The sequence below is a fragment of the Cyprinus carpio genome, chromosome B21 (assembly GCF_018340385.1).
Source record: "Cyprinus carpio isolate SPL01 chromosome B21, ASM1834038v1, whole genome shotgun sequence".
NCBI lineage: Eukaryota > Metazoa > Chordata > Actinopteri > Cypriniformes > Cyprinidae > Cyprinus > Cyprinus carpio.
Window position 1 is genome coordinate 10,403,797 of NC_056617.1, and position 23,763 is coordinate 10,427,559.

The 23,763-nt window shown below is 38.6% G+C and overlaps 3 protein-coding genes across 4 annotated transcripts; 1 reads left to right on the forward strand and 2 right to left on the reverse strand.

Annotated features, from left to right (window-relative positions):
* Window positions 1-886: 886 nt before the first annotated feature.
* LOC109069455 (phosphoglycerate mutase 2) lies at window positions 887-3,187 on the reverse strand. Its single transcript, XM_042747782.1, has 3 exons — window positions 2,651-3,187; window positions 1,660-1,840; window positions 887-1,293 (listed from the first exon to the last, which is right to left on the reverse strand). Exons 1-3 carry the CDS (start codon window positions 3,065-3,067, stop codon window positions 1,124-1,126), a joined length of 768 nt encoding a protein of 255 aa, XP_042603716.1. The 5' UTR covers window positions 3,068-3,187; the 3' UTR covers window positions 887-1,123.
* Window positions 3,188-3,709: 522 nt separating this feature from the next.
* Window positions 3,710-7,086, forward strand: LOC109077379 (neurofilament light polypeptide-like). Of its 2 annotated transcripts, XM_042747780.1 has the most exons (5): window positions 3,710-3,972; window positions 4,291-5,474; window positions 5,547-5,671; window positions 5,754-6,046; window positions 6,128-7,086. In XM_042747780.1, the coding sequence occupies exons 2-5, from the start codon at window positions 4,431-4,433 to the stop codon at window positions 6,811-6,813; spliced, it is 2,148 nt and encodes a 715-aa protein (XP_042603714.1). In that variant the 5' UTR covers window positions 3,710-3,972; window positions 4,291-4,430; the 3' UTR covers window positions 6,814-7,086. The 2 variants fall into 2 exon arrangements, with proteins under 2 accessions (XP_042603714.1, XP_042603713.1); XM_042747779.1 differs by lacking the exon at window positions 3,710-3,972 and having other exon boundaries at window positions 4,031-5,474.
* Window positions 7,087-10,896: 3,810 nt separating this feature from the next.
* Window positions 10,897-15,640, reverse strand: LOC109077382 (neurofilament medium polypeptide-like). The gene is made up of 3 exons (XM_042747947.1): window positions 14,484-15,640; window positions 13,450-13,574; window positions 10,897-13,061 (listed from the first exon to the last, which is right to left on the reverse strand). Exons 1-3 carry the CDS (start codon window positions 15,510-15,512, stop codon window positions 11,717-11,719), a joined length of 2,499 nt encoding a protein of 832 aa, XP_042603881.1. The 5' UTR covers window positions 15,513-15,640; the 3' UTR covers window positions 10,897-11,716.
* Window positions 15,641-23,763: the final 8,123 nt, after the last annotated feature.

The following is a 23,763-nucleotide window of genomic DNA, read 5'->3' on the forward strand; positions in this document are numbered from 1 at the left end:
TGTAATGTAATCCATTACATTACACATTTTAGGTAATTTAATCAGGCTACTTTTAGGTTACTTTCAGATTACTTTTGACTATTTTTTTCATATTGATTTAAATACTTTAATCTTGTACCACATTAATATAAAAATTCAAAGAGTCGGTAATTTTGTTATTTTTGTTTTGATCTTGTACATTATTTGTATTAAACATTATATTACCTTAAAGTTTCCCCCCAATTTTAACTTTAAATTTAATTACAAGTACTTAATTTTTGGAATCTGATTATGGAATTCAGATGTAATCAGTGTACTTTATATTTGAATTTGTATACATATATAATAATATGTGAATATATATATACGAGCTACTAATCCTGCTGTGTAGTTCTTTTTTTAGTAATATAAATCACAGTGACACATTATTTTTGGATCAATGCTTAAATAATAGATTAAATTATATGTTACTCTATGCTGTCAATACTGAAGGCCCAACCTTAAATTAGTCTTCCTACATAATGAATTAGTCCCTGAGCAATTTTGGAGGTACTATGACTGTCTAGTTCCCACTTTGTCCTTTTCCAATCACAGACCATCACACATGCACATCCACACACACCCCTGTCCTTTTGTCTCCAGAAAACCTGAGCTGCTGCTAATTGTGGTGCTGGCAGGATGCTGTAGCCATTATGGGCCGTCTGTGCAGCGGGCTCTCGTAGATAACTATGGCTAGATGAGCCGCCACTGCACCACAGTGTGGGACAGCTGCCAAAATGAACTCAGCAACCTCTTTGGTGTGCCCTTTGGGTCAGCTTACACAGCAGCGCACCTTTCTGCTGAAATCCCTGAATTAATGCAGAGAGAGAAGAAGGTGGGGGAGGAATGACTCAAGCAAAAAAGGAGGTTCACAAAATGGTGCTCACTTTTATTTGCGGTGTCAGTGTGGGGCAGTCCAACACAAGGGGGTTTACAAACGGTGATGAAATGTGAGAATGTTTAGGGGGGAGGGGTGACGGTTGTGTCCATGTCATTTGTTCACTTTCATTCATTTGATGATCTTCAAACAGACTTGGATCCAATAGTGTGATCTATTTTCTTTTAGGGTTGTGGGTATTTCAGTCTCTGGGTTTCTGTCAGCTCTTCACTTTTTGACCTTGCCCTGGGCGGCCACAGCCTCCATGGCTTTGCGCACCGTTTCCTCGTCTCCCAGGAACTGCATGGGTTTAATGGGCTTCAGGTCCTTGTCCAGCTCATAGACGATGGGAATGCCTGTGGGCAGGTTTAGCTCCATGATGGCTGCATCTGACATGCCTGTAGACACAGGTGAACATCATGTCACATACATTGAGTTTTCAAAGCTTCAACCTTTCCTTGACCCCTGTAACCTTTACTTCCTTCAGTGCATCGCTCTCGAAGGAGAATGCAGAACCTTTCTGCTGAAAGGTTGTGCCTGTAACAGGAACCTCCTCGTCTCTTCTATGTATGAATGAGGCTATAAATAGTCTGTGTCATCTGGTATCATTGAGGTGGTCAGACACATTCTGTGTTTTTGAATGCTGTATGTACTTGTTCCTCGACATGCTGAGCTAACTTGAAGTTCTGTTATATAATGCATCACTTGCCTGATTGATTTCCTGAATAGTCTTTTAACTAAATGCTTGGTGGGATGATACTCACTCTCTAAGTGCTTGACAATTCCACGGAGGCTGTTGCCATGAGCTGCGATTATGACGTTTTTGCCGGCCTTGATCTCAGGTACAATAACCTCATTCCAGAATGGCAGGGCACGAGCGATGGTATCCTTCAAGCTCTCACAGATGGGTAGCTCACCCTCTTTCAGACCCTTGTATCGTCTTGACTTGTGAAAGATAGGAATGGAACACGATCAAACGTGCAGCCAAGCCATCATCAGTGTTTACATGAGTGACGTAAAAGCAAAGTGTTACATGCTTCAATGAATTATGCCAGAATTATATGTATGAATAATTTTATAAATGAATAGTTTGACTAATATATAAATTCATATGTATATATATATATATATATATATATATATATATATATATATATATATATATATACATATATATATATACATATATATATATATATAAGCTATTTGTTTGTAAATAGCTTATATATATATATATTAAACAAATAGCTTATATATATATATATATATATATATATATATATATATATATATATATATATATAAGCTATTTGTTTAAACATTTATATATATATATATAAATAACATAAAATGTATATTATATTAATTATAAATTCAATTAAATTATAATTAAAATTAATAATAATAATAATTTTAAATTATTTAATTTAATTTTAAATTTAATTTTTTTAATTTAATTTAATTTAATATTAATTATAAAATATATTGTTATGTAATATTTATTTGTACATTTATTTAATATTTATCATCATATATCATATATAAAATAAAATATATTATGATTATATATTATCATATATATGATATATATTTAAATAATTTGTATTATGAAAAAATATTTTAATAATTATATAATATATATATATATATATATATATATATATATATATATATATATATATATATATATATATATATATAGATATATGAAATATATTTAATGTTTATCTTTAACATCTGATCTCTTTCTCTTACCTCGCTGATGATCTTGTGATATGGATGGTCCTTATCCATAGGAGGAGGGGGAATATCAAATGATCTGCGCCAGACCTTGACCTGCTCCTCTCCGTGCTTGGCTGCCGTCTCTGCCTTGTTCAGACCAGTCAGACCACCGTAGTGACGTTCATTCAGACGCCAGGTGCGCACTACAGGCAGCCACATCTGGTCTGTGACCTCCATGATGGTCCACAGAGTCTTGATAGCGCGCTTCAAAACGGAAGTGTAGCACACATCAAACTTCATGCCTGCATCTTTGATGGCTTGAGCACCTCGCTTTGCTTCCTCCAGACCTTTTTCACTGAGGTCTGCATCAAACCAGCCACAGAAACGGTTCTCTTGGTTCCAGGAGCTCTCGCCGTGGCGTACAATCACTAAACGATGAGCAGCAGCCATTTTGAACGAATTTGGGTTTTACTACAGTATTTTCCAGACGAAACCCACCAAACACAGCCCTCCTTGCTTGTGTGCACACTCTGTGACAGACAGTAAGCCCTGCTTGCCTGTGCTATGCTCTTTTTATAGCATTCTGGTATGTGGCCCATCATATATGTCAGATCTATTCTGCTTTGAGCCAATCAGAATGTTTCACTTTCAGAATGACAGCTGAACTAACCAGTTGACTCTCATGTGTAAAGGGGCGGACTACTGCTCGAAGGGCAGAGGTCATGAACAGATTAAAAATAGCAACATGACTTTTAAACTGAGAAGTGTGGAATAAAAGTGCAAAGATCAGAGTAAGCCTTAGATCTCAGAGGCCATTAGTAAACACTGTAGCTCAAATGTAGACGGAATATAGAGGCCTCATAATGTATAGTACAGCAAGAGTTTCCAGGCTTTTTAGGTCACTGTGGATTTAAGTATCCTGTTATTCTTTTAATAGCTAGATATAATGCACTTCTTAATGTCATTAAGTATTACGTATATAACAATTTAATTAAAGAAATTAATGTATGTTTATGCCACATTTATATTTGAGTTTGTCAGCTTACAATAAAAACATAGCATGGTCTCATTAAAAAACTCATTTAGTTTATTATGAAGTTCATTATTGCAGGTTATTAAAGTGCTAACTCTATTTAAATACTATTTAGGTCTGAATAAGGAGAAACATTCACTTTTTTTGTTCATATCATTTTATATGTACTACCTTTCATATCCAGCAGAGGCGATGGTGTGTTTCCACAGGTAAAGCACTGAAAATAGAGCTGTAACCATTCCTCACTTCTTTTCCACCCCCCTCCTCTCTCTCTCTCTTCCTCCGGCTTTCATCTCTTTATCTGCAGTGGAAACTGTGTGTGGTATGTATATATTTTAGCCATTTACATACCATAACTAGGTTCATAATTAAATTACATATTAAATCGAGGCACAGTGCAAAGCACAATTTGCTTAATTTTAGCTTCTTATGCAAATAATGACCTTGGTGGCATTTGCAGTGCGTATACTTAAACGTGTATAAATTATGATACTTTCAGAGATACTTTCAATAATCTCATAATTTCTTATCAGAATTATATTATACTCCTTGCTTTGCACATACAACTGCACGTAGCTTTCACTGTCTCTCTCTGTCCCTCTCTCTCTCTCGCGCTCTGCTATTGATACTGCATCGTCAGAGTTTAGAAAATCACTTGCGTCAGAGCTCCTTTCTGGCTATATAAGCTGCACTGACTGCGGTAGGAGCAGCAGATCAGTGTTTGAGGGCTGATCGAGCTGACTGTGGTACTGAGGCACAGAGCAGCTTCTCCTTGGAGCCATGAGTGCCATCGGGTTTGACCCCTACTTCTCGTCCTCGTACAAGCGCTGGTATGTGGAGAGCAGCCCCCGGGTTTCTCAGCGTGGTCGTTCTCGCACCACTTTTTCCGCCCATCCCCCTTCTCTCTCCTCAAGCCGCCTCCACTATGCCTCCCCCGGCAGGACCTCCGCCGGACTGCTGCTGAGCAGCTCTGGCCGCTCTGTGGACATGGACATCAGCCATGCCACCCAGGTAAGCTCCGAATTCCGGGCAGTGCGAACTCAAGAGAAGGCCCAGCTACAAGAGCTCAACGACCGCTTCGCCGGTTACATCGAGCGTGTCCATGAACTAGAGCAGCAGAACCGTGCCCTGGAGGCTGAGCTGCTAATGCTGAGACAGAGGCATGTGGAGCCTTCCCGCCTGAGGGGCCTGTACGAGCAAGAGGTCCGCACTCTGAGAGCCGCTGTCGAGGAGGCCCGCATGGAAAGGCAGGCTGCGCTGAGCCACCGTGAGAGTATGGAAAATGCATTGCGGAGCCTGCAGGCCAGCTACGAGGAAGAAGTGGTCGCCCGCGAGGACACCGAAGGCAGGCTTCTGGAGGCCCGCAAGGAGGCCGACGACGGCACTCTGGCTCAGGTGGAGCTGGAGAAGAAGGTTGATACGTTGCTAAATGAGCTGGCGTTCCTGAAGAAGGTCCACGAGGGTGAGATCTCAGAGCTGCAGGCCCAGATTCAATTTGGAGCCCAGTTCGCCACTGAGGCGGAGACCGCCAAGCCCGATCTGTCCAGTGCCCTGCGTGACATCAGAGCCCAGTACGAGAAGCTGGCAGCCAAGAACATCCAGTCAGCTGAAGAATGGTTCCGTGGGAAGATGGGCTACCTGACAGAGAGTGTGGTGCACCACACTGACGCAGTGAGGAACTCCAAGGATGAAGCGGGAGAGTATCGCCGCCAACTTCAGGCATGTGTCCTTGAGATCGATGCCTACAAAGGTCTGAATGATTCTCTGGAGAAGCAGCTCAGGGAGGTGGAGGACAAGCAGAGTGCAGAGATTGCAGCCATGCAGGTTAGTTCTAAGCACTATTTTGAATCATTTAAGTTCTCAAACCATTATTTTGACACCCATCCTTCCCTGCAGGGTACAATCAGTGACCTTGAGGATGAGCTTCGAGCTACTAAGGGCGAAATGGCGAGATACCTTAAAGAATACCAGGATCTTCTCAATGTCAAGATGGCACTTGATATTGAGATAGCTGCTTACAGGTTGAACCACAAATATAAAGTCAGATTTTTAGATTTGTGTCAATGCTTCTGATTCGTCACATGATCTTTTCTGTTTTTGCAGGAAGTTGCTTGAGGGGGAGGAGTCTCGCTTCAGTGTGGGTGTGGGAGGATTGGTCGGTGCTTACTCTGTTGGTCCGGTTTACTCCCGACCCATGTTCTCACTGTCCACCCTGAGCTCTGGTGCCCCCTACCTGTTTGGATCTCGCCAGGTTAGTGCATCCCTCTCAGCCGATGAGGCCATCACATCCAGTCAAGCTCAAGAAGCTGCTGCCAGTCCTACCAAGGAAGAAGAAGAGGAGAAAGAGGAAGAAGAGGAAGTAAAGGAAGAGGAAGCGGAAGAGAAGGAGGAAGAAGGTAAGATTCAGATGCTGTTGTAGTAACTAAGAATTCTAAATACTGACAAGATGTGCATTAATAAATTACTGTGATAAACAGTTGCTGAACAGGAAGAGGAAGCTGGAGCAGAGGAAGAGGAAGCTGGAGCAGAGGAAGAGGAAGCTGCAGCAAAGGAAGAGGAAGCTGGAGCAGAGGAAGAGGAAGCTGGAGCAAAAGAAGAGGAAGTTGCAGCAGAGGAAGAGGAAGCTGCAGCAGTGGAAGAGACTGAAGAAAAGGAAGATGTTAAAGGGGAAGAAGAGGAAGGAGATGAAAAAGAGGGAGGTGGGAAAGAGGGAGAGGAGGAAGAGGGAGAGAAAGGTGAGGAGGAGGAAGTGGCTGCAGAGGAGGATACTAAGACAGAGAAAAGTGAGGAGAAAGCTGACACAAGTGCTGATAAGGCCAAAGAGGATACAGAGGCAGACAAGGAAGACACTAAAATAGAAAAAGACAAGGTAGAGAAGGAAACTGAGAGGGAAAAAGTTGAGCCTAAGGTTGAAAAAGCCAAAGAGGAAGTTGAACCTGAACCAGCCAAAGAGAAAGCCAAGGTGAAAACCGAACCTGTACCTGAACCAGAGTCAAAGGATAAAGGCAAGGAAGAGCCAGAGAAACCCAAAGCTAAGGAAAAGGCAGAGCCAGAAAAGCCGAAGGGAAAAGATGAAGGTGAGAAAGGCAAGAGTGAGAAAAAGGAAAGCGTAAAGCAGGAAAAGGGAAAGGAGGAGGCCGAGAAACCCAAGGGGAAGAAGTAATGAGTCAGATCTGTAACAGCACAAATACCAGTAGCTTGACCTGCTTCTCTAGTTCTCCTTCAGTCTGTAACTATCAATATGCCTTGATCAATGGTGCTCAGGGCATTTGAAATCACATTCATCTGATGTCACTGAGATGATCTACGTATCTGAGTGAATGTATGCTTGTGAAGTAGATTATATTTTCGAATGAGGCATAAGTCTTGCAATAGATTGTAAAAAGTGAATCTTTGCTGCCAGTGCAATAAAAACATGCTTCTTGAAGATCAAAAAGATTTGCCGACTTTTTTCTTGACATTATTTGTGGGTGTAATCATATTTATATAGTTTCCTTACTCAGAAGTTCTCTAATATCTGCTTAGTTTAATGGATGCCTTTTAGATATTTAAAACAAATCTGAAACTTTTAATATGAAAGGTATGAATCTGCAACACTTTTAAGAGTTATAAAAAAAGGTTGTGGATTTAATTTAAAAAAATTATGCAGAATGCCTAAAGTGAGAAAACTCCAGTGAGACATTTATTAAGAGATTTACTCATCATGTGATCTTTAATAAAATAATGTTCTTTTAAACGTTTTCAAAGGTACCTCTAAAAAAGTAAAACGTACTTTATATAGAACTATTTAAAACAGTGCTTTACAGAAAACGCATATGTACATAAACATGCACATACATCAGGAGATAAAATTGACAGTATAAGAATAAAATAAGAGTACATATAATTGTCAGATGGAAATCTGGGTCATGTTACTAAAGACACCAAGTTCAATGTAAAATAGACAGTCGTTAATGTTACTGTTAGGGTAGGCTATATCCTTTGAGAAGACTTTTCAGAATTTATTTATTAGTAGCCTACACTAATAAATACAATTCTGAGAATTATTCTTATTTATTTATTTTATTAAAACTTAAATACAATTCTGGAAGCTTTTTATTTTATGTTATCTGTAACACCGCAATAAGGTTGTGAATACATTAACATCACACAATTTTACACTATAAACCCGAACAGTACTAACTTATAAAGAATAAGAGCACTGCAATTAAAGTATGTTAAATCGTTGTTAAATCGCAACTTATAACAATTACATTTTCTGAACGAGGAATTTAGTTTTATTTGTGTGAAGCTCAACAGTTTTGAGTAAACTCTTCCAGTTAAATTATTATGTTTAAGTTTACTGAGTGACGTAAAGTGACGTCACGTCGTTGCTGTAGCCGACGTTCAGAGAAAAATCCATTCAACATTGCGGAGACTTAATGGAACAACTTGTAAGTAAATCAAAACAACTGTGAAAAATTCTTATTTGGTTTTTGGAATGTTTTAACGTTGTTTTTATACGGCGTGTCCCTAGTGCCTTTGAATGCGCATGTTGAATGCTATTTTAGCGTCACTGGTTATAGTATAATGTTAACGTCAAAGAAGGGCACTAATGTTAACGTTGGACGGTATTTTTCATTAAATGTTGTGCTTGGTTTAAGTTTTGTTTGTTGTTGCTTTTAGATGCTATTTTTTTTGTGGGGGGGGGGGGGGGGATTCCCTGGTAAATGTGATTTTTATTTGGTCTGTTTTTAAACAACTAGCAGCTAGGAGTATTAATCCTAAATTGGGTTAAAGCTAATACACCGACATGAATTTTGAAATATATTAATTTTACAAAAGCAGTCTACAAACTTGTAGTAAACCTTAACAAACTTTCTTTGATTGCAGGCTGAGCTGGATGCTGAATACAAAAGAGTGAGTTACACTTAAGGTAACTTCTGTCGAGTTGAAGAGCAAGTTGTGTGATGTGTCCTCACAGAACAGGACACAGATTTGGCTTTCTCTTTTCTACATCCATTGCTGGTTATACACTTAGTTTGTGATTTTCACTATATCCGAGAAAGTGGCACACACCAGCAAGTTTTTACAGATGTTACATGACATTCTAAATGTTTGTTCTTCAGGTGAGTGCAAATTCACAAACACGAACTACCTCCATCACTGTCTTCATTGTATATAAAATAAAGTTGGCCTGATTGTTTAACATAAATATTTTTTTTATTTACATGATGTCAACATGAAAGGAGCCCTTCATGCTCTCCCAGTGTACGTGTGTGAGGAGAACTGTTCTTCAGGACATGAAATGTAAATATTAAGTGCATTAATAGATCTGAAATAGAGTTGTGGAACTATGACGTCAGAACCAGGAAGTGTAATTCGCTGTGGGTTCCTTTGAGATTTCCTATGGGGTTTTTTTTTAATGGGGTTTTTCAATTTATGAATAAAATAAAGCCTGTGGTAAACAACTTGATACTTCTATGGGTTTTTTTTTTCTACAGTGTAAACTGCACACACTCACAGCCTAAACCTTCTTATCTAACTACTAATTAAAAACATATGTTTTTAAAAATCAACATAACTGCTCCAAAATTTGTATTTTAGGGGTATGGATGTGAGTAATTTACGTTGTACAACAAAACGTAAAAGCATCGTCAAGTTCTGTTTACCACAGGGTTCTGTTTACCACACTGCACTTAAACATTAACCGAAAACAAATTTTTATTGTTATTGATAATGAATGTTAACTTAAAAAAATTGAGTTGGCTTTCTCATCATATACCTGTATTCATGGTGATATTTACCCCAATCTACTACAGTTGGATCTGTCAGGCTGCTGTGAATGACAAAACAGTCATAAGATCCTTTGTGATTTCTGTCAAGCTCCACACTGGTTCTCATCATATGGTCTAATTACAGATGGTACATGGATCTCAATGTTAATTCTGTCCGATCTGATGGTCATCTTAATATCTCTTGGGTAGAAACCAGTGACCAGACAGCTCAGAACCAGCTTAAAAATAATAATGAAATCAACAAATAAACCAATAATTCTCTCACTGTACGGTAAAAAAAAGTCATTAATTATTAATCGAATAATTTAGTTAGCTGGCATGAGATCCATTGTGGCAGTCTTAACTTCTAATGGCACTTAGTCAGATTTCCTTACATCCACACATATCTAATATAATTGTAGTGAAAACTTTTGCATATGTGATCAGACACTTTAATGTATTTTTAGAATTTAACCCAGAAGTGAAAACCATGTTCAAATGAGAATATTTCAATGCATCAAATAAGAATGACATCTACACCTAAATTAATAGTATGTATTGCTGTGGTCTAATTTCACAACTTGTGCTGCACAAATAGTTCACAAAACATGAGGTGTATATTTGGAGTCATTTGCAGCAGTATCGGGGAATTATGCCCAGGGCTGAATATATAAATAATTCTGAAAATGTTTTTGAATAGACAGAAAAGGCAAAAAATACTTTGATTACTTTTCTCACTTTTATTTTTTAAATTATGTATCATATTTAATGTAATGATGGGCAATTAACAACACTGATCCCCTGAACAGTCCATTATGAATGTTGCAGTGTTGTATATCTCTGATGGTGCACTCTCGGCCTGCAATGCAGCAACATATTCTTTTAAATCGTCACATAGTACGGGCAATTACTGTCATTTGAAAGCTGATCAAACATAACATTCAATAAAAATAACTTATGAATCGATGTAAATCATTTTAGGCGGATCTTTTAAGTTGCTGACCTTGTAAAGAACTAAAATGTGATGAATCTCAGTAATGAGACTTTTAAAAAATATATTTAAACAACCTATATTACCTGTTTTAATGAAAAGTCAGCAATACTGTCACATTTTAGTCACCTGACCTGTCCAACCTTGTGAGGTTGCTGTTTTTTCTTCTACCAAGTGGACTGATATTACTTTAAAATGTATTTTACAAAAAATAATTTCCAGAAACTAAAAATTAGGCATATATACAACACTTTCATCCATTTTTTAACATTATTTTTTAAAAGATTTATTAAATTTTTAAGATATTTAGAATTCCTTAATGATCTTCTTCACTTTTGAACTTAATAACTGTAATTTTTAGCATAAACCTAGACTTTTTTTTTCCATATAGGAAATCACTCGACTTATATATAAACCACACTCAAAAAATAACATACATAAAAATCCATGCATACCAATAAACACCAAACACCTGAGGAAAAAGACAAGACAAAGTAGATAGTGTATTTTAATATGGTGTTTATTGAGCAAATGCTGCTGAGAAATTCATTCAGATGAACAAAGACATGGGACTGCAAACGGTAGCACCTCATTAACGGTAAGTAGTTGAATTCAAGTCAATCCTATGCATACAAGAATGTATGTGCGCATTGATGGGTTTATTTTCAAATGCACTCATCAGGTAAACATAACTGACAACGGTAAAAAGCATGTTTAAGGCTAAGAGTTTCTTAGTTGCTTTATGTACTGAGTGTATATGACCATGGGATATTTTCACCATCGTCTTCGTACTTTTTTTTTTTTTTACATTTTTGGCTCAGTTGGTGTCCTCGCGATAATATTTATAAGGCTATTTTTGTCAGAACACGTCTCTACATCCCTCGTTGCTCTAATTCAAAGTAAATGTCATTCCCCACCGCTCTGTGCGTATTTTATAATACTGTCATACATAGGGTGGTTATTTTTCTATCTCAAAAAAATGAGGAGCGCACTCCCCCTTTGAGCTGGCATGCAGATGCCACATTCAAGTGACCGCCCCCCTCCCACAAGTATTGCAATTTGAACGAAAGTGAAAGTGAGTCCCCAGCGTCCCAGACCGCATATGCAGCAGAACCCATTTAAAGCTGTCACTCAACATGCATTTTTTAGCTTGCCGCGTCTTATGGCTTCTGTCTATGCTTGTTTTTGTTTCAGTGTGGTTAATGTAATAATACATCTGTTGTGATTTATGATTTCTTCGTTAGGTTAGTTTTGTGTTGATTGCTTGATATGCTTCCTCCCCTGTTCCTCTTCGGTCGGTTATAGCTGGACGCTAGGGTCTAATCTGCTTCGGTGGCCTTCACTACCTGCTTCTCCACGGTTTTGGCGACCACCTTCTCCTGGATGGTTTCCTCCACCTCCTCTCCTTTCTCAGTGACGGTAACAGTTTTTGTGACTTGTTTGACTCCACCTTCACCTGTGGTGATGGTCTCCACTGTCTTGGTGATCACAACCCTCTGGCTCGATTCATCTTTGGTTGGGCTCTCGTCCACTCCGTTGGAGATCGCCTCTTTCTTATCAGCCTCTTTCTTCTCGTCTTTCTTGCCCATGTCACCGTTCACGGTGGCTTCCTTCTTTTTGTCTTCAGGCTCCTTTTCTGGTTCACTCTTTATAGTGGCTTTCTCATCTGCTGGCTTTGGGGAATCTTCTTTAGTTTCTGCTTTTGGTGGCTCTGACTTTGGGGCCTCTTTCTTGGGTGGTTCTGCCTTAGGTTCTTCTTTCTTAGGACTCTCAGTCTTGGGGGCTTCCGTTTTTGGAGCCTCTGTCTTAGGTGTCTCCTTCGGGCTTTCGCTCTTTGGAGATTCTGGTTTAGGGGTCTCTGTCTTGGTTTCTGTCACAGTTGCTTTTTCCTTCTCAGGTTTGGGCTCCTCCTTCTCCTCTTTTCCTTTCTTGTCTTCCTTTGTCGCTTCTTCTTCTACTTTCTTAGGCTGCTCCTTTGCTTCTGGTTCTTTTTCACCAGGTGATCCTTTATCACTACCTGCATCTGCCTCATCTTTCTCACCACCCTCTTCTTCTGCTTCTTCTTCTCCTCCGCTGGTCTGTTTCTCCTCTGCTTTCTCAGTCTCGGGAGAGGCCTTTGCCTCGGGTGATTTAGTTTCCTCTGCTTCCTCCTCTGCATCGTCGTCTTTCTTTTCCTCCTCACCCTCCTCTTCCTCTTCTCCCTTCTCTTCTTCTTCATCTCCCTTTCCTGCTTCTTCTTCTTCTTCTGCTTCTTCACCTACCTCTTTCTCTCCCTCCTCTTCATCCTCAGCAGGGGCTCCAGAGGCTACTTTGGCTTGGCTAGAGGCAACCACCTCCTCCCCTGCTTCTCCTTCCTCCTCACCTTCACCTTCCTCTCCTTTCTCACCTTCCTCCTCACCACCTTCTTCATCCTTACCCTCCTCCTCTCCCTCCTCCTCTCCTTCTTCTTTTCCCTTGGCAGCGGACAACTCTTCTGCCATCTCAGCCAAAGCCTCATCCATCTCAGACTTCTCATCCTCCACCCTGGTCTCCTCGATGATCTCCTCTACAAACTTGTGTTGCACTTTGAGCTTTGGAGGCTCACTTTTGACCTTGGGGCCTTTGGTGACAGACTGGCGATATGGGAAAGTGCTAAAGTGGCTCTCCTCTCCTTCAAGAAGTTTTCTACATAAAGAGACAAAGGCATCGAATTGCGATTTAGGCTATTATAAATTGTATGTAAAGATTGCATGTAGACATTTCTCTGAAATATGTATGGCTACATAATTTGCCAAAATACAGTTAAGTTAAGTGAATAAAAAACGCTGTATTTTTTTGCATAAAATAATATATATTCTCATTCTCATATTTACATGAATAAATATTTCAACAATAATGTGTTAAATGATGATTGTTAATAAATATGAAATATAATATTATATAATAATAAAATATAAAATATTAAGCAAAATATGAAATCTAATAATAAATATACATTTGCTTATTTTTAATAATAAATTATTATATTACTAACTAAAAATAAAAGGTATTTACACCATATTCCCAATCTTACCTGTATGCAGCAATCTCTATATCTAGTGCCATTTTGACATTCAGGAGGTCCTGGTATTCGCGAAGATGGCGTGCCATCTCCCATTTCGTGCTCTTGAGTTCATTCTCCAGCTGGTGGACGGTTTCCTAGTGCGTCAGAAACAATATTGTGAGAGTTTGGTCAAATAAATCTGTTGCTAAAGACAGAAAGAAACTGTCATATTCTCAAGATAATCATTTGTGTGTGTGTGTGTGTGTATGTTTGTATATATATGTATGTATGTATATATATGTATGTATGTATGTATATGTATATGTATGTATATATATATATATATATATATATATATATATATATATATATATATATATATATATATATATATATTCCTGGCATGCTTGAAGGAACTTTCTGTGTATATGATTCTATTGATGTCACAACACCAATTCATTTATAATTCACAGTATCACTGTATGGCTTCAAGGGCAATCACTAAGTGCATCCAGTCTATGTGTATGAGGTGATTCCAGGACATAGCCAATGAGCGAACCCTGCCTCTGCTCTGACTCAGCAAAGAGTGGGGAGAGACTGCATTGTGGGTGTCTGCCTCTCCTTAACCCTTTCTAACACTGCACCTATGATGTCATGAAGCATCATTTGCAAATCCTCTTGTGGATGACCAGTGGGTTTAGTGAGCTCAGAAGAAAAAAGAATTATTAAGCAGTGATGAATTCTTTGTTGTTTGTTTTTTTTATTGTTGATGGTAGCAGCAGATTTTTAAAAACCAGACTGATTTATGATACACTACAGTACATCTGCAGCAAGGCTGCAAACATTGTTCACCACAATATTCAGAGTAGTGGTCTAACAATATGAGTTTTCAGTAGCAGTTGAGGAACAATATTTAATCAAAACTATACAAAACCATACACATAATATTGTTTTTCAACTTTAAAGCACTTTTTAAAACGCATGATTAGTCTTGGAAACTCCCTTGTTGTTTAAATTGTAGCCTGTATACTTATTGTTTAGACTTAGAGCATGCGATTATGTACCTGAAGACTGGCAAGGTCATTGTTGTGTCGGTCCTCTATGTCGTTCAGCTGCCTCTCCAGAGACTCTTTGGTTCCTCGGACAGACTCCAACTCGATGGTTTTGGACTGTAACTGACGGCGATAGTCTGCGATCTCGTCCCGTGCGGATTTGACGGCGCTTTTATTTTGCTCGGCGGCCTCCGTGAGTTTGGCGTAGCGGCACATGAACCAGTCTTCCACCTGCTGGAGGTTTTGCGTCGAGTGGCCCTCCAGCTGCGAGCGAATCTCCCGTAGCGCCTCGGTGATATCCGCCTTCTGGTAGTCCCTCTTCTCCACGGTGATCTGTGACTCTTGCACCTGCGCCAACAGATCGCTGATCTCCTCTTGGTGGTTGTTGCGGATAAACGCGATCTCGTCCTGCAGGGACTGCACTTTCTTCTCCAGCTCGGCTTTGGCGAGTGCTGAGTCACCCATGTCCTTCTTCAGGGCACGGACTATCGCCTCCGTCTCTTCCCTGATGCGCGCTTCCTCGTCGAAGCGGTCCCTGAGGCGCTGGATGTCTTCGTCGATATGCTCGGTGTCAAGTTGGATCTGCGCCTTCTCGTGATGGATCTGCTCCAGCATGGAGCGCAACTCCTGCAGCTCTTGGTCGTAAAGTTCGCTCAGCTGAGACTGCGACACCTGCTTCTGCCGCAGTGCCTGGATCTCCGCCTCGATCTGCTTGTTCTGCTGCTCCAGAAAGTGCACCTTGTCGATGTAGCCGGCAAAGCGGTCGTTGAGTCCCTGGAGTTGCTCCTTCTCGTTGGAGCGCTTGTAGTCTCCATTGAGGATGGAGGTCTGGGTGTAATCGAGGCTGTCGGTGGAGCTCAGGACTGTTGAGCCGTAAGCTCGCGCCACCGGGACGTTGAAGGTCCTCTTGTAGGAAGAAGGGCTGGGGCTTGCCCGAGACCACGTCTGGGAGCGATACCCGCTGGAGGGGCTCGAGTAGCTCGTCCTGGTGTCCATCACCCTCCGGTAGGGGCTTCCTATAGTGTCTATCGGATAACTCATCCGGACGGACGGGGCGTGGACGCGCTGATGAAAAGAAGAGTGAGGTAAAGTAGTGTATAGGTGCAGGGTGTGTGGCTCTCTCAGCGCTGGATAGCAGCTTTGCCTGCCTTTATATAATCGAGGCGCTGTTGCGAAAAAGCTCAGGCTTGCTTTGACTGGACCATTGATCCGACGATGTGGGAGGGTCCTGCTTGCTACACTTATCTTTATCCAGTGTATCAGCTTCCTGGTCACACATAACTAGTGCTTGGGAGGCTAATCCAGTGTGCGATATATTATAAAAATATCTTTCAAAAACGTTTTCTGTTCTAAAATATAATTTTAAAGACTTTTTAGACTGGACACTAAAAAGTTTGTGATGTATTTGTGCTGTTTAATCTAAGTGATACATAATCAGTAGGCCTAATTATGTTTTATCAGCCATCAAATGTTTAAAAACTCAGTCAAAATGTACATCTACACTTTGATGTAAAACGAATACGAACAACCTTTTCTGTTGATAAGCCCTAAAGCTCCATTATTTGCGCCATGGGTGGATGTGAAACGCTTAAAAGTACAATTTCTTACAAAATATGTTAATAGATATGTTGGTTTGGATAGAATTGCATTATGGTTATATGGCTACAGTTACAATCGACGTGACATCATTGGTACTCTGGACAGAGTCTGAGCACGCAGCCCAATCACTGACTGAGCTACTACAGTCAGCACCAAGGACAGCGGCCCGTTTCAGACACATTCAAGGGCGTTTAGCTAGACTGTAGTGTGCTACTTCTTCTGTGCAATGACGCTATTTTCTTTTCAAAATTTGTCATTGCTAAATATATGAAATTAAAAGATATTTAAAGTTTATTTTATTTCTTACAAGAAATAACTAAGCAGGCGTTTGTTTTTCAATGTGCCTTCACTGTAAATACATAGATGTCTGTAGAACTTATTTAAATAAATGTCTTGACTCTATTTAAAATGTTAAGATGCCATGCTATTCCTGAAAGCAGTGCTAAAAATGAGTTAGTAAGTAGTATAGTAAGTTAACAGACTACAAAATCAAACAGGAAAAAGCAATAATAAATTAAATATATTAAGTTATTTATCTTTTTTTAACAGTGTTATATTTATTTAAAATATTTTCAAATGGACAATATCATGCAATTATAATTATGTATTGCCAACATTATGTCTATATAAAAATAATGTTTTTTTTTTTTTTTTTTTTTTTTTTTTACATTATACTTTTATATGATCTTTAAAGTATAGGAATTCCAAGTACATTCTGTAGAACTGCTCTGGCCTGCTGCACAACATTATTTTGCTGTACAGTATATGATAACCTAAAGGACAAATCTGCTTATATGATCTCCCTTTTTCTAATGAAACCTGAGCAAAATGAGTAGGATTTCTGTAAACAGGCTCAAAATATTCAAAAAATATCAAGAATGCACAATTCTTTTCAAAAACATTTTAAAGTTTTATTATTTTTGCTTTCTGTCTGAGTATACATTTTTAAGATGCTCATGAGTAAAAGTGTTGAGATGTCAATTGATTGATCCAGAACTGCAGCTGGTGTAGATAATTCAACCATTTGGAACTGTGCAATGAAAGTCATTTTGACCTTATACAGACATCTGCATTAGCAACTGCTAATTTCCAGCATTTCCCGTCGCTCAGCACAGAGTTTAATCATATCACCAAAAATTCAAAATGATTCATCGCAATGTTCCAAGCCAGTCCTATCGAACCATAAGAGGACGATAAATTTGTCCCTCTGAGAGGAATAAAATGAGATATTTTCAATTAATTATAGGCCTTTTTCTATTTGCTTTGTCATTGCGTTTGTGTCCGAGCATTAATGTGAAGCCAGATTTAGCCTGCGTGCAATCATTCAGAGCAGCAGCAAAAGAGCTCCTGAACTCAGTGACCTTATCTCTCTACTGTCCAGCCCCAAGTAAAGACCATCCCTTCAAAATGTGCAAATCATCCCTGAGGAGCCAGGCGCCTGTCGCTCAAGGTGCTTTTGTGGCCATGCAGAGCAGTGCAGTTTAAAATTCAATGCAGGCCACCAGTAATGCTGCAGAGCACGCCCTTACAGTACCAGCCTACTGTGATGCATTATTGGAGATCCAGCTATAATGTGACTACATTACGGGCAGTGAACTCCGAATCAGTATGACAGCGATGAGGCACGTACACAGGGAGAGAAGCCTGTGATTTATTAATGAACAATGCTTGAGGGAGGTATGCGGTGCATTAGTGGAGTGAGATGAACAGAAATGTTAACGTAAGGGATCAAATGGGATCTTGTCGTGTGAATATGTTTGGGTTACAAGATAAGCTCTGGTGCAAATGCAGAGTAGCAGTGCATGAAATAGAGTGGATGCTGATTTAAATCTCTTGAGGATACTGTTGTTAAATCAGCCCTGAAGGGATTCTTTTGCTCGGTTGCTTCTCCCTGATGAGACCGGATGACTCAGCAGTAATCTGTAGACAATGTGAAAAGGGCTTTATATCTGAAAGCATTTGGAAATACATTGATCTGTATAATTCATGACTCATTCAAGGTCCCACCTAACATCAGCCCAACATTTTCCATTCCTTGCCCTCTCAATGTGTTTTTCTGCCTGCCATATTTTATTCATGAGAGTTAGAGAAAGGGTTAATGTGTGTGTGTTAGCACTGAAAGTGTGTGTAAGCAATAGAGAGACCCCTGCTGGTGTCTTTTTATCTGTGATTTATGGCCGTATTCTCATCAGCCCCCTGAGGTGGTTAGCAGAACGAAGACGTTGGGAGTCAGCATATCGATGTGGTAGCAGAGAGAAGCATCATATGAGCAGAGAGCCTTAATGATCTGTGTCATGGACAAAATACACTCCTCATTAGACACCTTTAACATCATGTGTATATACTCATGCAGTCGATGCACTTGAGAGTTGGTGAAACAAAAAAGTGCTTATTTTTTAAATATACTCAGACAGAAAACATTTACGTTAAATTGTAACAATATTTTCACAATATTACTGTTACAGCCTTGGTGGGTGTAAGAGAATTTTATTGACCCAAACTGTTGAACAGCAGTGTAGGCCTGCAGGGTCATGTCTTATAGGCCAAGATGTGTTTTTGTTAAGAGTATAGGACTGATGCCAGAGATTTAAAGACACAGTTCAACAATAGGCAAATTGTTGATATATTGTTTTTCTTTTCATCATATTGCATCATTATGATCAATTCTGCATAATATTTATCTTTTGAAGCCATATGATAGCTTTGTATGATGCCACATAAGTTTCTCTGCCTTGGTCTCCCTAATCCAACCTGATTTAAAAGGGATAGTTCACACAAAAGTGAAACTTCTGTCATTAATCACTCACCCTCATTTCGTTCCAAACCCATAAAACCTTTGTTCATCTTTGGAAGACAAATCAAGATATTTTAGATAAAATCCGAGAGCTTTCTGAGCCTGCGTAGACAGCAACGGACCTACCACATTCAAGGGCCAGTAAGGACATTGTTAAAACCATCCATGTGACATCAGTGGTTCAACCTTAAGTTCACGAAGCTGCGACAATACTTCTTGTTCACAAAGAAAACAAAAATAATGACTTTATTCAACAATTCTTCTCTTACAGGTCAGTCTCTGCCACCATTCACAAGAGTACCACAACGCATGCAGAGAATGATACAGAAGAGAAGAATTGTTGAATAAAGTTGTTATTTTTGTTTTCTTTGCACACAAAAATATTCTCTTTGCTTCATAATATTAGGGTTGAATCACTGATGCCACATATGTGACCCTGGACCACAAAACCAGTCATCTGAAAATTTAATAAATAAGCTTTCCATTGATGTATGGTTTGTTATGATAGGACAATATTTGGCTGAGATTCTGTACAACTATTTGAAAATCTGTCATCTGAGGGTGCAAAAAAATCTAAATATTGAGAAAATCACCTTTAAAGCTGTCCAAATGAAGTGGTAAGTGGTCTATGAAGGGTCAGAAAGCTCTCAGATTTCATCAAAAATATCTTAATTTGTGTTCCGAAGATGAACAAAGTTCTTACAGCTTTGGATGAGGGTGAGTAATTAATGACATAATTGTCATTTTTTGGTGAACTATCCCTTTAACTCATCAGCTAAGCAGCAGAAACTCATCTGTGTGATAAAGAAGACATCCAAATAATGACAAAAATAAGGAGTTACATTTCAGTCTGCTCTTTACATAAAACTATCATATAGCTTAAGAAGACTTGTAGGATAAAGCTGAATTCCACTTCAGAAGACCAAGTCCAGGATACTTTTATAGTACTTTTTTGTCATTGTATGGAGGGAGAGAAAAAAAAAAACGGTTTAGAGATCCTTTAAGATTCTCCTTTTGTGTTCTACTTTTGTGGAACCAGTGCATTTTTTCAGGGTTCTTTGATGAATATAAACTAAAAATAGCATACAGGTTTGAAACAACATGAGGGTGAGCAAATGAAGAAAGAGTTTTCATTGATAGGTGAACTATGGCTTTAAACAGAGCAGACAATGTGTCAAGATTCTGACAGCCATTATTATCACCCCATCCTGGACATCAGCTCAATTTTCTCTCTCTCACTCATTCACTCACTCACTCGCTCTCTCTTGCACTTGGGTGTCACAAAGCCAAACAGATTTGTTAGATCTGAATGCTTGCTCAAACTTCCCAGGAGAGGGCTTTTTATTGGACTAAAATGATGACAGGAGAAACTGTGAGTTCATTTAGCCCACCCCCAGGAGCTTGGATGACTAGTTGCAGTTTTCCTCACAGCTATTGAACACACTCCCTGACCCCATGCCTGCAATGGATGAGAAGCACAAATTATATTTGAAAGCAAATATCAAGGCAGAGAAGTAGAGGTTAGGTTGTGTCTTTATTTTAGGGTTGCCAGATCTCACATAGTCTGTAGGCTAAGTCACATCTCCCTCACGGGCATCATCAGGTTGGAGGATGTGATGTGATGATGTCATATGGAGAGAGGGAGGGTGTGTGTGTGGGGGGGTTTGGGGGGTTCACATGGATAGAAAAGGGAGGGGTTGCCCAGTATACGCAGTTTATCTGCAATGCATCAGCAGCTTCCTCTTGCCTTTTCCTTCTTCCCTTCCTCTCTTTCTGGATATCATACTTCAGCTATTGCTAATGCAACACATGCCTGTATCACAATTAATATTTTATATAATGGCCATATTTCTATTACATCTGCAGATCAGAAAGAGTTGAGCATTTTATTTGTGTCCCAAAGTTAACTTGCTCTGTGGGTGGACCCCTCCGTCATGTGACCTAACTAACCAATCCAAACTTGAGTCCTTCATCAGGTGAGAGCGTTCGAGGAGTGTCATCGCATCACTGATGTCTGTGTCGACAAATTGTCCCTCTCAGGGGACAGGAAAGGAGACCGCTTACCCTTCATAGATTAGATTATCCAACAAAAGATGGCTTTCAGCAGAAAAGGACCGGGATGCATGCATGTGTGCACACAAATGCACTTGCATGGACTCTTGCTGTCTTGTTCCTGATATATGCAACTGTCTAAATGATGCTGTAACTAAGTTGTCTTTGATTGCAACTCTCTAAATAGTTGTCTCCACATGACTGCAGTTTCAGTGGCTAAACACGTGCACTGATCAGTCATCGTGTCATAAGACTCTGGAAGGCTTGCTTTACTTTTTGATGAAATGACTTTATCCAGCAGACTAAAACAAATGATAGCAATAAAGCATTGATAAATGGGAAAGAGAAAGTCTGCGACATAAAAAGGTCTCTGTGCTCTGAGACGTCTAGCCTTATAATCACATTCTGTCACACATGCTGCATTTGGGCCCATTGTGTGTGTTGTGTAGTTATTCCTACTTGGATTCCTACTGTGAGCCAATTCTTTTGGGTATTTTATTATGCAGAACAGTCCTTGGTTCTCTGTACTATAAATATAGATCTCAAAGATAGATTTGTTGCATCATTTGCTTTGTAGTTTTGCTGGAAAGTCTCTCCTTTCTGTCTCGCAAATTCATTTTAATATTATTACTATTTTCAAATCAACATTTAATTTATTTATTTATTGATTTATTTGGAAAGATGTCTCTTCAAGGCTTCATTTATTTGATCAAAAATAGAAAAATAGTTATATTGTGAAATCTTTTACAATATTAATCTTATTAAATTCAAAACACTGTTTTATAATGTCATTTGTTCCTAGCAAAGCTGAATTTGCAGCAGTCATTACTACAGTCTTCTGTGTCACATATTCCTTCAGAAATTATTCTAATATGCTGATTTGCTGCTGAAGAAACATTTTAAATTATTATCAGTGTTAAAAACAGTTGCCGCTTTTTTTGTGGAACCAGTGCATTTTTTCAGGGTTCTTTGATAAATAAAAAGTAAACAAAAAAAACAGCATTTATTTAAAATAGAAATTTTTCTAACAATGTAAATGTCTTTCAATAAATTTAATATTGCTGAATAAAATATTGCATTCCTTCAAAAACAATAACTTACTGATCCCAAACTTTTGATAGTGTGTCCATTAGTGTCCATTTTAGTAATTAAAAATCAGTTGAGCCATAAAATAAGCAAAACATTTACACTGCATTGGAGGCAGAAGCTGCATCTGGCATAGATGCCACAAAAAAGGTAAGTTAACACCAAGGTATCAAGATTTAAATCGCATCTTTTCTATAAAATTCAGAAAAAGAGCTGAATATGTTCATTTCTGATGTTTCAGTGTAGGCCTACAATTCACAAACTGTAATATGAGACCATGTTTTTATTTATTTTGCATCAAATAACCCATGCAACTAGAGAAGGTCCTGTCCTAGAAATGCCTAGAAACTCAACTCGCCCACACCCACAGGCACCTCTTACAAACCAAATTGCCTGTACAACTAATAAGATTAATAATTTATTACACCAAGAAGATGGATAAACTATTGATTATATAATATAATTAATTTGTTAAACTCTTTAAGAAACCACAAAGGAAGGCATAATAAAATAAGAAGGGTAGGGATCATAAATTGTTCACTGGTCCAATGACTCCACATACTGTAAGCAGATTTAAATATATATGTGAATCTAAAGCAGACAATCATCTATGCAATAAAACATTAGATAATCAATTCCTTACAGCAAATGCATATAAATTATTCCTTATACCACAATTATTTACGATGTTAGTAGTTATGGTGGGTGCTCCATACTTAATATATTGATAAAAGACTCCTTATACTTCTTCTGTGCAATCTTGGACTTTGGCCTAAGATAATTGTTATTGAATTCAGTTATAAAATAATTATTGCTGTCAAATTATTAATTGCGATTAATTGCATCCAAAATAATAGTTTTGGTTTACATAATATATGTGTTTGTGTGTGTGTACTGTGTATATTTATTATGTATATATAAAGACACACACATACAGCATATATTTTAAAACAAACAGTTGTTAAAATAACATAAAATAACAGTGTTAATATTGCCAAATTAATCAATTAGTAAATAAAGCAGCTCTACAGAAAGTAATAGTGTCGGTTTAGTTAATTCGGTTCATTTTAGATTTAAACAGTGTGAGACTGTGAACAAATATTGACTCTTTTGGTGTATAAAAAAAAAAAAGATGTGAGCCACTACTAGGCCGTATCAGAATGTGTTGTAGTTTGGAAATCAAGCTGTCCTGTGGAGTTGTTTTAGTCCTTTGTAGTTGATTCTCACTTAACAGCGTCTCTGAAGCACACTCTCAGAAAAAGAGACAAAAGAACTGTGGAATGTGGAAGAGATGTATGTGCAAGAAATCAATTTTGCTCAACTGTATAAGCAGGGTTATATTATATTAAGGCATAATATTTAGTTATCTAATTCAGTGGCATTCATATATTTTAAATATCTAACCTGACCACTGTTTGCTAGTTTATTGTATTGCATTTATTGTTCACCCCATGTGCTGTGCAGTTTTATGATGTCCTGGATTGTATTGAGCTGTGCTGCACTTTCTGTATGTATTATATTTTGCTGTGCTGTACCATCCTGTGCTTAACTCTGCTGTGCTGGCCTGTCTTGTGATTTTTAAAGATGTGGCCTCATTGTCTCATACAAAAAAAAAAAGTACAGAATCTGTCACTGGGACAGCACCCTTTCAAAAGGCACAGCTTTGTGTCTTATTCATTCTTAATAGATGCATATTAGCTTAAAGGTACCCAAATGGTACATATTAGTACCTTTTACATCTCCTGTATGTCTGTATATTTT

What these genes read in the sequence shown, in the direction of transcription:
- LOC109069455 (XM_042747782.1), bottom strand. Translation starts at nt 3,067, where the DNA reads ATGGCTGCTGCTCATCGTTTAGTGATTGTACGCCACGGCGAGAGCTCC. An exon ending in ATCACAAGATCATCAGCGAG is followed by an intron (nt 1,841 to 2,650) that starts GTAAGAGAAAGA and finishes ATCTTTCACAAG; the next exon opens with TCAAGACGATACAAGGGTCT. An exon ending in AATTGTCAAGCACTTAGAGA is followed by an intron (nt 1,294 to 1,659) that starts GTGAGTATCATC and finishes CTGTGTCTACAG; the next exon opens with GCATGTCAGATGCAGCCATC.
- LOC109077379 (XM_042747780.1), top strand. Translation starts at nt 4,431, where the DNA reads ATGAGTGCCATCGGGTTTGACCCCTACTTCTCGTCCTCGTACAAGCGC. An exon ending in ATTGAGATAGCTGCTTACAG is followed by an intron (nt 5,672 to 5,753) that starts GTTGAACCACAA and finishes CTGTTTTTGCAG; the next exon opens with GAAGTTGCTTGAGGGGGAGG. An exon ending in GGAAGAGAAGGAGGAAGAAG is followed by an intron (nt 6,047 to 6,127) that starts GTAAGATTCAGA and finishes TGTGATAAACAG; the next exon opens with TTGCTGAACAGGAAGAGGAA.
- LOC109077382 (XM_042747947.1), bottom strand. Translation starts at nt 15,512, where the DNA reads ATGAGTTATCCGATAGACACTATAGGAAGCCCCTACCGGAGGGTGATG. An exon ending in ATGACCTTGCCAGTCTTCAG is followed by an intron (nt 13,575 to 14,483) that starts GTACATAATCGC and finishes CTGACGCACTAG; the next exon opens with GAAACCGTCCACCAGCTGGA. An exon ending in ATAGAGATTGCTGCATACAG is followed by an intron (nt 13,062 to 13,449) that starts GTAAGATTGGGA and finishes CTCTTTATGTAG; the next exon opens with AAAACTTCTTGAAGGAGAGG.